Below are 11,630 nucleotides of genomic sequence, written 5' to 3' on the forward strand. Positions count from 1 at the left end.
GATGGGAAGAGAGGAAAGAAAAGGTGAAGCAGGTATTAGTTCCTCGAAGTGGCTAGAACAGGGTTGGATTTGTGATCAGCATGTACCATCTTTCATACGTGGGTCACGGATTGGTCTACTCTAGCTTCAAACCCATGGACCAAACAATCCAGGATCTAGTTGTGTTCTGTTCCCCTAAGAAATGGAGAACTGTCATTCAGTTAGGAGTTTCACCCTAGCTGCTTAAATGTCTCCGCTGTATATACAGCTCACTGTCTGAGCAACTTGACAGCAGAATGAAGAAAGGAGAAACGTATCTTCAAGCATACATTTGAAAACATCTCCCTTCAATAAAAGACAATTGAAAATAACGAAACATTTACTCTTTACCTATATTCTATATGATCTTCATGCCAGCGCATGACTTCATACATTAAGGTCACTTTTCAGATTTAATCTAGTAAAATGTATATTGATTGTTTTGTTTCTAAGGAAAATTCAACCAATACAGCAAAACTGTACAAAATGTGTAATAAAAACAATGGCAAATTCAGTAAACTTTGTCAAAAGTTAAATAAAATATTATTAACCTATACTTCTATTGAACCTTTTTTTCCCCCCCTAGACAAGTATATAATTTCTTCTTATTGCACAAGCAATCATTCTGATAAGGGTTATTACTTAGTAAACTAAAGTTTGATGCCTGAATATAGATTTTTAAAATGAAGCCAATACTCTAATCACATGAAAATTTCCCCCAAAATTAATAAGAAATATAATTATAGCACGTGGATTCTTCTCAGAATAACATTATCTGAGGCTTTCTTCAACTACTCCTTTGCGAAGAATTCAAGCTCATATCCCTTTCTCAGCTACACAATCCAAAGATGCACAAATATCTAATAAAAGCTCAACGCTTCTTTTAGAAATTAAAGGAGTCATATAGTAACATAATAACCTTTCAGAAGAGTCTTTAAAGCTAAGCTACAATGTAGCAACAAAGTAAAAAAATATAGAGAGAGAGAAAAAAATTTTTAAAAGATTACTAAAGAAAACACATGAAATAATCATACTCTTTTCTTAGACATTCCTACCTAGTCCAATGATCAATACAGAAATAACCCTAGATATCTTTCCTGGGTATACGAATATTAATTTTAAAGATCATGTAAATTAATTCTATTTCTATGGCAAAAGCATCAGTAGAATTTCCAGTTTGATAAAAGCCTTTCTCTCTCTTTCTGAGCTATTCTTACTTATTATTCTGGAACTCAGGTCCACCACAACATTATGAGAAGTGTAGAAAATTGACCACAAACTGAGAATCAACTTTCATTTCAATTGAGAGAAACAAGGCCAATAGGAATAGTATTTCAATTAAGTACACCAAGCCCTACAGTATTAATTATGCATTGTAATGCTCCCTCGTTCTTAAAAATCAGTGAATCTAGGTTTAAAAGGCTTTTTAAGTGTCATTATATGTTACTGTGAAATACTTAAAGCAAGTTTCTGTTAACTATACAATATTCAACTGATAATCAAATCTTATGTGTTCAGCCATACAACCGTTCCATATAAACATTTTCATTTTCTGTAAATCTATTGCCCTTTGTCTCAAAGCAAAACTGTGTTTTATGTTTCAAAAGGTTACTACGCAGACATTTCTTCTACTGTACATCAGCTACCTTCTAACAAAAATCCTATTTACCTTTCATTAAAAACTTACAGAGAGCTCTACACTGTGTGCTGTTTCACATGCCTTATTTCACTTCACCCTCACCACAGCCTCAAGGAACTGAACAAGAAGAGACAACAGAGTGAGAATGAGATTCTGGAGCCTGACTCTACTTGTGTACGACATCCTGCTTCCTCCACTTCCTAGCCGTCGGACTTCACCTCTCCTTTTACAGATGAGACAACTGGGACTCAGATGAAAAGAGATAGAGCCAAGTCATTTCTCAGGAACAAACTGTTACTAGGAAGCAAGAAGAATGGAATAGAAGACTCCCTCTGGAAAAAGGAGGCATCTTAAAATGGATCAGGGATTGGGGGTGGGAGGGATTGTTCAGAAAAGACAACCATAACCAATGGCACACCAATTAAACCAACCCACCTAAGTAAGTGGGAGAGCCAAGTAAAACTGTGGTGCTTGTCCCAAGCAAGTTTTGTTAGCTACTCCACTCCTTACCAGATTGGACTCCTAAGTTCACCACCAAGAACCACTAAGTTCCACAATGTACACAGCACAATACACAATAGGGCCAGCTTTAACTCATTTTCTGGTAAAGAGAGAGAGGTGAGGATTTCAAGAAGATGACTAAGTACATTGGTTTAAGCACAGGATGACCAGCCAGACAAGTTTTTACCTATTACTTTTGAGATCTTACCAGGAATAGGAATTTAAAGCACGTCATATGAGTGAATGGTTGCCTATGTCAGGATCTAAGAGTGGGAAGACACTAGGAGACATGGGCCAAGAGAGATAAAAAACCATGCTTCAAAGTGTGGAAAACACCATTAGAAAAACCTAAGCCAGGATCTCTAAGGGCAAAGTTATACCAAAACGATACAGACATCTATCTGTTTAGCAATTTATGGTATCAAGAGTTTGATTTACAATTCATTAGTACAGCCACTAAATAACTAATATATGGTAAGGGAACTCAAGGAAAAATTAAAACTTGTGCCAGGGGGCTTGGTCTACTAGCAAAATAATTCACAACAAGGTATATCCTACGTATTGTAATCCTAAGAATGCTACTTAACCATATCTGAACTATTCAACCAATTCTTTGGCTTCTAATATTCTATAGCTATTGGATGTGTCTTACACTAGTTTCCTCAGACTCCAAGCTATCCAAAATTAGTTACTACATTACCTTATTTATTTTGCTTTGTTTTATTTTGTTTTCAGAAATGGGGACCTGCTATGTTGCCCATGCTGGCGTACCGTGGTTATTCACAGGCATAATTACAGTGCACTATAACTTCAAAACCCTGAGCTCAAGTGATCCTCACATCTCAGCCTCCTGAATAACTAGAACTACAGGTGCCTGGCTCTTTTGTTGTTATTGCTGTTGCTGTTTGTTGTTGCTGTTTTAATACCCAAATAGTGCCACAAACATAGTGAGCACACTATTAGAGACCACATGCTAATAAGTGGTGAAAAACTCTATAAATACCAATGAAAATCATCAGCTAATTGTAGGGCAGATCGTTTCACATAAAATGGCAGCAGTGGATGACACTGGTTAAATGAATATTCTGGTGAGAGAAATAGAGAATCACCATTAGGCAAACACCAGTAATAACTGCTTCACGAAAAAGTCAATGGATGCTAAAATGAATAGGAAAAAGGGTGATGAGAAACAAGAAATCTGCATAGTCTCAAAGTATATCCCCACACGGCATTTATTAAAAGGAAAAATAGTAACTTTACAGTGCAGTTGTAATAATTAAGAAAAAAAAAACTCAAAGGTAATCCCACACCAAGGAAACTGTGGAGTGTCTCAAAATGAAGAATTAGGGATGAGGTACTAGAAGATTTTAGGAGCTGGAACTAGTCATGAGGTGGTCCTACTAGATATTGGTCAGACTTTGTCAACTAGGCAGTTTCTGGAACAGAGTTTATGAGTATGGGTTGAGCACATGAGGCTTAACAAGCTCGTGATAAAAGAGTTCAGGTTTAGTCAGTAATTGTAGCTTGGTCAGGTGAGGCCTGTTTCGTGAGTCATAGTGCAAGTTTGCAACTTATGGCTATATTTCCACTCTCAAGTAATACATATGTAAGACTCTATAGTGAAATGTACTAGTTCTACTGTACATTTTCAATTTTTCTTCTTGTCCTTATGAAGCAATGCCAATGTCATATGTCGCAAAATTATTTTCCTATCATAAAACACTGTTAGTTTTATTTGTTGATTATAAAGCTGTTAAAGAGCTTCAGAATTTAAAAAATAATAATAGTAACATCAGAACTACCAGCTTCTGAGCACAAATCAAGGCAGACACCGCCTTAATCAAATGAATAAGGTTAACGTCTCCAATAATAAGACATATGAAGTCCCAGACCCTGATGTAACGCACAAAGTAAGCCACACCATCACTTCCAAGGCACTCTTGCCAAAAGTGTTTACCCTCAGTCTAATAATGAGAAAACAAATATCAAACAGAAATGAAAGGACATTCTATAAAATTCACCAGTACTCTTCCAAAGTGTCAAAATCATAAAAGACAAAGAAATAGTAAGAAACTGTCACAGACTGGAAATGACTTAAGACATTACAATTAAATCCAACGTGTGGTTCGAGAAAAGGGACATCAGTGAAAAAAAGGCAAAGTTCAAAAAATGTGTCTGTAGATTAACAATATTGCATTAAAATTAACTTACTGATTTTGACAATCATACCATGGTAATGTTAACATGAAGAGAAGCTGGGTGAAGGGTATATGAGAATTCTCTGTCATATTTCTGCAACTCTTCTGTAAGTTTAAAATTATCCCAAAAACATCTCCCAAAAGTAACATATAATCAAATACATATGGAGTGCTTGGCCAGGAAATTATAATGTAAAACATAACCTTATAAGTAACAGCTGATTGGACTAGGGGCTTCTAAGAATGTCCACAAGAAAGGTTAGAAAATGTCAATCAATAAACGTGTCCTCAGCAAGTACTCAAATGCAGTATATCCTATGTTTTAGGTGCCAAAGGGCCCATTACAGAAAGCGTTCAAATAACATTATTTTGTTCAACATTATTTTGTTATAAAGTTGATGAGAATTTTAAAGAAATGATTCCTAGGTGGGGCCACTGTCTGTGTGGAGTTTGCACGTGCTCCTGACGTCTGCGTGAACTTTCTCCCAGTACCCTGGTTTCCTTCCGCATCTCAATGACGTGCGTGTTAGCAGAACTGGGATGTCTAAACGGTCCCAGTGTGAGTATGGGAGTGTGTGTGAGTGTGTCCCGTGCTGGGATGGCTTCATACCTTGCAGCCTGAGCCGCCAGAGGCCACTCACAATCCTAAACTGGAATAAGCGGGTTGGTAAATAAATGAATGAATAAGTGAATAAATGCATGAATACAAATTACTGTAAAACAAAAATTCATAAATCTATGATAATCATACAAACAAATGACAATAAAGATGCGGTACACAAGTGTTCAGCAAGCTCACCACATTTGTTATTATTTGCTTTTTGTGTTTTGTTTTTAGAGACAGGGTCTAATTCTTATGGCTCAGGCTGGACTGCAGTGGCACGTTCCTAACTCACTGCAGCCTCAAACTCCCAGGCTTAAGCAATCTTCTCACCTCAGCATCCTGAGCTGCTGGGACTACAGGCATGTGCCATCACAGCTGGCTAATTTTTTAATTTTTTTGTAGAGACAGGGTCTCGCTCTGTTGAACAGGCTATTGTTTGCTTTTGAACACATGGTGGTAAGAGGTGCTTCTCACAAATTTCACTTTGCAAAGACATACTCTCAGATTTAACCCACCACCACTATGACCACCATCACTCACTGATTCACCAAAAATTGGGTAAATAATTATCTTGTTTAAGCTCACGTTAATTTCAGTGTTTAATATTAGATGTGTTTTGGGTCTTTATTTAGAAGTTTGGTGATGCTATTATGACCAGAAATATGCTACAGGAACTTAATTCTTGTTTATAACAATTAGCATATGGTGAAATTGCTCTCATTATACATTGTTTCACTTGAAGTTGCAGTCTCCAAAGCCCTACTGAAGACATTAAATGATGACTTACTGTACGGTAAAACTGTAGAAATGAACAGAACAGAATGAGGGTGAACTTCGGAGTTGTAAGATATCACAGATCACCAAATCCTACTCCTTCATTTTAAAGTGAAGGATTCTGAGAGTGAGTAAAACACAGGGACTTGAAAAGACACAATTTTGTAACTTCAGTGAAAACAAGCCATGAAGAAGTGAGGCCATCCCAGAATTCAGAGTAAGAGGAAAAATTAAGCTGGAGAAAAAATTAAGCTACATCTTCACCTCTCAGCATTTACTACACTAAATTTCAGCCAGAAAGATTTAAAAATTCAGAATAAAAAACAAAGCCATAAAGAATCTAAAAGAAAATTTAGGTGAAATATTCTTTTCTTTCATATATTAGGATAGAAAAGAACTTCCGAAGTATAAAGGCAAAAATGTCAGAAAAAAAAAAGCATACATTGAAAAGTTAACCACATCCAAAGAAGAACAGTATTTAAAATCAAACAACTCAGAAAATATATGCAACAAATATGGCATATATAGGACCAACGTCCTGAACATATGCAGATCAATAAGTAATAAATCAATAAACAATAACAACAAACATGCCAACAGAAAATTAGGCAAAGGATACCAAATAGGTATTTCAAAAGAAAATTAAATGGTCAAAAGAAATTTGCAAAAAGGTACAATCTATAATAATTTTTAAAATGCTAACTACAAGATTGATTGATTGAACATATTCTTGATTGAACATATTAAAGATTAAATAATGACTCCCCTCCATACTGGAAAAGTTGCAGAGACAGACACTCCCATGCTCTGCTAGTAAAAGGACTAGTACAATTTTTTTTAATTTGTCAATATACATCAAAACCCTTGAAAACATAATTATCCTTTGATTTGAATTAGCTACTGATTGTCAAAGTGTCGCTGCGGACTTAGAGTCCCTGAGACCCTCTCACAGGTCTCCAGGGTCAACACCACTCTTTTTATAAAAATAGCAAGACATTATTTGCCTTTTGCTCTATATTCACATTTGGACTTACGGTACAAAAACGATGGTGGGTAAAACTGCCAGCTCCTGAGCATAAATCAAGGCACCAATCAAGGCACCATAACTGTACTAGTAGTCACTGTATTTACTGCCACACAGGTGCAGGAAAAAAAAAAAGACTTTCACTTAAGTTTATTCACTTATTAATTGCATTAAATCTCAACCCTTGAATACACAACCTTTTAATATTCTGTATGACTGGAGTAAATACAAAGCACATATACTTCTTATCAAAGTATGATGGTTGACTCCCAGGAAAGCACTTGTATGATTGTTTGAGAGCTGAACTAGCTACTTTTTCTACGGAACACCATTTTTACTTGAATGAATGATAACCAAGTACGATTATTCAGATTTAAGTATCTGGCAGACATTTTCTCAAAAATAAACAACGTGAGCCTGTCATTTCAAGGAAAACAACTGATAGCATTTGTTGTTAATGATAAAATTTGAGCTTTCAAGGGAAAATTCACATACTGGAATGCTCATATCCATCACCACAAGCTTGACAGCTTCAAATCTTACAGACTTCTGCTAAGATTAGAGATGATATTAACAAATGTAATTTTTTGATATTGTACAATGAAAGGTGACAACATTTGGAAGATCTGCATAACTCATAAGCAACATTTTACAAAGGAATAATGCATGATAACAAATCAGGCATGGGTAAAAGATCCATTCAAAGTTCAAAATAGGCCAATGGATTATCATATAGTAAGGTAACAATCACCTTGATATGGTGATTCACCCACCTCGGCCTCTGCAGTAGCTGAGTGTCTGGGTCTAAAGGCACATGCCACCACACCCAGCTACTTTTCTGGATTTTTATTAGAGACAGGGTTTTGCTATGTTGCCCAGTCTGATCTTGAACTCCTGGCCTCAAGCGATCCTCCCGTCTTGGCCTCCCAAAGCACTGGGATTACAGGTGTGAGCCACCACACCCACCCCTAAATAGCTCTTTAATCCCTTCTTTTGTGGATTAGTAGTTCAGCTCTCTCTAAATAAACTTTCCTGTGGAAGAAGAGTTAGTTATTTATTCCCTGTATGGCATTTGGGAGAAGTGAAAAAGATTTGAGTATATCATGAATAAGAAAGAAAAGAGCATAAGAGAATACGCCAGACAGCATGGTGTCCCACAGGAAGAGAACCTTTCGTAAGTGTAAGTAACAGACACTTACTTATTATGTAGACAAGGTATTTGCTAGAGAAAAGAAAGAAAAAGAGAAAAAGACGGAGAGGAAGAGAAAGAAAAGCAAAATTGCAAGTGATTGCACACATAGTGAGAGGAGAATATCAAAATGTATGCTTTCTCTTAAAACTGCCCAGAAAAATCTGCCTATTCCCTTGGCTGACTAGTCTTTACTCATTTCACTGTTCATGTGCAGAACTGGCAAGAGTTAAGGACAGAAAATTAAATTATATGTCAATTTTGTTCCTTCTTAGCAAGTCTGATAAAATACTAAAAGCTATAAAGGGATAAATATTGCCCTAAATCAAATCTGGATAATATTGGAAAGAGACTCCTTCATTTTACAGACTAGGAAAACCAAGTCCTTCAAAAAGTGAAGTCATAACAGAACTCAAACTTATGCTTCAATTTGTACTTTAATACGTATTATCCAATAACCTCTCTTTCCTCAAGAAATTACTTCTGTGGCGATGTTTGCTTGGGGGCTGAATACGTCAAGGATGGGGAAGCTCTCCATTAGGGATAACCATGCTCAGCGCCACAAAACTAAACAGTACCGGTTTGGATTTGGTTTTTCATTAGGAAAAAAGTTTAAAAAAAATTATCTGCTTTTTAACACAACATAAATACAGTGACCTGGTTGCCCTCAACTGGTTCCTCATGTAATGTTTGGGTCTCAGTTTCCACTTCACTAAAATTAGAAATCTGTATCATTCCCAAAGTCCTTTCTTAGAAAGTTGGATAATTCTAAAATCGCTGAAAAAAGAAGTGTTTGGGGGAGGCCGGAAGTATGAAATACACCCGGAATGTGTGTATATATAATATATATGGAGAAACTTCAGATCTGGTTGTTCAAATGGCCAAAGACCCAAGAGCGGAATCCCTGGGGTACCCTGCTCTCTGATTGGATTGAGAGCCCTTGAGGTCACTTAATTCCACAGTCAACAATACAAGCCACAGTCAAACAGTATGAAGCCGCTTTACCCCTATACTCCCTTGTTTGTTTCCAGTGGCCAATTGAAAAGGGTTCTCCATTTCCTCCTTTCGAATCTACAATTCATATTCCCACCCATCATTCATTCCTAGTATTTGTCAATTAACCTCTGGTCATTTATGAAGCACCTACTATGTGCACCCATCACCTAGCACATACCACGTCTTCTATAAATGTCTGTTGACTTGAATTTAATTGCAAGGCCTTGGGAGGCTGCCATGAACTCAACGTTAAGAGTTTTGTGCGGAAGGCGAGTGAAAGAAGAAACCTTTTTTCGCCAACCCTGACCTCCTAACGCCTGACACGGGTGTTCCTCCCCACTAATGTGTGACACGTGGTTCCTAAGCGCTGCCTGGGCGGCCCAGGCACTGCTGCTGCAGGCAAAGGGCTGTGAGAGGGGAGAGATGGACACTTACCTGGGAAACCTCTGCTTCAGCTTCCTCAGGCTCTGCCTGGTGGGCGGCACAGACACTAGGCACTGGGCTATCTCCTCGTACTGAGCTTTGGTCAGTATCATGTTGGGCCAGGGACCAGGAGGTGGCGGGAACAAGGAAAAAACACCCTGGGGCTCGAGTAGCCTTGGTGCCGAGGGATGAGGGATAGGCAAACAGCGGCACAGGCCCGGGTCCTCGCCTGCTTGGTTTGCCCCAATCCCCCCAGAAACACACCCCTAGCTGCAAAAGCGGGGCGGAGACTCGCCCGGTCTCAAGCTCCACCGGCACCTCCGCGGCGGGGGCGGGCTGTACACCCGAGTGCCCGTGCTTGGCTTACTGAGCAGCCGCAGTGGGTGCGGCCGAAGGCAACTAGCCGCCATGTCAGTTAAGGGCAAACCAACCAGGAAGTAGCGGCCGCCCTTGGAAAGGCGCCGCGCCAGAGTTTCAGCGGGTAGATAGGTATCCCAGGCATCACCTACCTGGGATCAAAGGATCAACAAGGAATGCTTTGTACTCTCCCAATTACTAGAAGCCAGGGCGGCCTGACGCACAGACCAGGAGGCAGGTCTCATGAGTGCCCCGCGATCCTTCAGCGTGAGCCCCCGAAAGCCCCTGCCAGAGCGCGCGATTTGAATACACTTCCTAACGCGCCAGTTTGAGCGCTCCTCGGAGTGGAGACCGGCCTGCCGAGAAACCACGTCTTCACTCCACCAAGTCTGTCGTGGGTCGAGCAGGAAAACTCACTAGGGTCGCTGTAAACCTAGTTTAGCTTGTGTTGAGGAAGTCCTACAAGTTCTGTAGGACAAAATTCGCGTGGAAGGCAATTTTGTCCTTGAGAAGCAGACTTGAAACAAATCCGACGTCATCAAACAGCCGGCAGTAAAGAATGTCACTTTCAGTCCTTGCAGTGAGCTGCTTAAGGACTAAAATCGCATCTTATTGTCTCTGTAATCCAATTATCAGAAAATAGTAGGCGCTCAATAAATATTTGGAGTAATGAGCCAATCTTTTTTTGTTTTCCATATATATTATGAATAGATCTCAGTTCTCCTAAAGCAATTTATTGGGATATCAGTCCCTCCTGTAATCTCTTTTCTAAAATCTCTTTGGTTCTTAGAAGGTCGTGTGTTGTGTTTCTCTTCTGATTTCAACAAGTTAAGCAAATGAAAGCAAAGGTGCTTAGACTTTAGAGAACCTGTAAGTGGTTTAAAATTTTTCGCCTGGATTAATGCCTGGGTTGGAAGTTTTAGATACACCTCCTTGAATAAATTCCTTAATCTATCGAAGCCTCATTTCTTTTGTCTGTAAAACTGATTTAATTCATGGGGGTGTTTTATCTGTGTATGTTTGATTTAGAGATGGGGTCTTACTCTGTCGCCCAGGCTGGAGTGCGGTGGCTCCATCATGGCTCACTGCACCCTCGAACTCCTGGGTTCCAGCAATCTTCCCACCTCAGCCTCCCGAGTAGTTGGGACTACAGGCACATGCCACTACACCTGGCTAATTTTAAAAATTTTCTCTGGAGATGAAGTCTCCCTCTATTGACCAGGCTAGTCGCAAAACTCCTGACCGGAAGTGATGCTCCAGCCTCTACCTCCCACAGTGCTAGGATTACAGGCATGAGCCACTTGGCCCGAGCATGGGCTGTTTTTAAGATTAATAGGCGAATACAAATAAAAGATCACATAGCGTGCTGTCTAGAAGATAGTCTATGTGAAATATTAGGTTGGTGCAAAAGTAACTGCAGTTTTGGCTATAAATAAATAGACTAAGTAAGACTACTTGATAAAAATGGACAGGGTGTTTACTAGGTATTGTTTTACAGGCTCCCCTCATTAAGCTCCCCTCGCTTAATCCTCATAACTTCCTGCGAGGCAGGTACTATTGCTATTATCTTCCTCTTCCCTTTTGTACAGAGTGAATAAACAAAGACATAAAAAGGTTAAGGAACTTCTAGAGGTCATGAGGATAAGTAGCAGTAGTAAGATTTAAACTCCTGAAATTTGGTTCCAGCGTCAGTGCTCTTGCCAACTTTCAGTAATGCTTAATTACTACCTCAAACAGTCACACTGTCTTAAGCCAAAGGTTAAGGATTTTTTTTTAAAGGGAATATTGTACATTTCAAAGAATCTTTTAGCCTGGGTTTTTAAAAACTTTACTACTTTTAACTTTCTGAGGCATCTCAAAGTCCGATACCAACAGTGGATCCTGAATTGAACAACCAGAGTTTTTCC

The 11,630-nt window shown here is 38.9% G+C and overlaps 1 protein-coding gene across 6 annotated transcripts in view; it reads right to left on the reverse strand.

Moving 5' to 3' along the window:
• The window catches only part of C7H15orf41 (chromosome 7 C15orf41 homolog), a 243,501-nt gene extending 233,767 nt beyond the window's left edge, over window positions 1–9,734 (reverse strand). For 2 of the 6 annotated variants that reach the window (XR_002523018.2, XM_017960507.2), the window contains exon 1: window positions 9,379–9,734. Coding sequence is in view for 1 of the 6 variants with exons in the window: in XM_017960507.2 (XP_017815996.1) it covers window positions 9,379–9,479 (101 nt within the window). In the remaining 5 variants the exon portion in view is untranslated. The remainder of the gene's footprint in view (window positions 1–9,378) is intronic. The other 4 variants (XM_031668855.1, XM_031668856.1, XM_017960508.3 and 1 more) reach the window with 3 other exon arrangements.
• Window positions 9,735–11,630: the final 1,896 nt, after the last annotated feature.

Source organism: Papio anubis, chromosome 7, assembly GCF_008728515.1.
Source record: "Papio anubis isolate 15944 chromosome 7, Panubis1.0, whole genome shotgun sequence".
NCBI classification, from domain to species: Eukaryota; Metazoa; Chordata; class Mammalia; order Primates; family Cercopithecidae; genus Papio; species Papio anubis.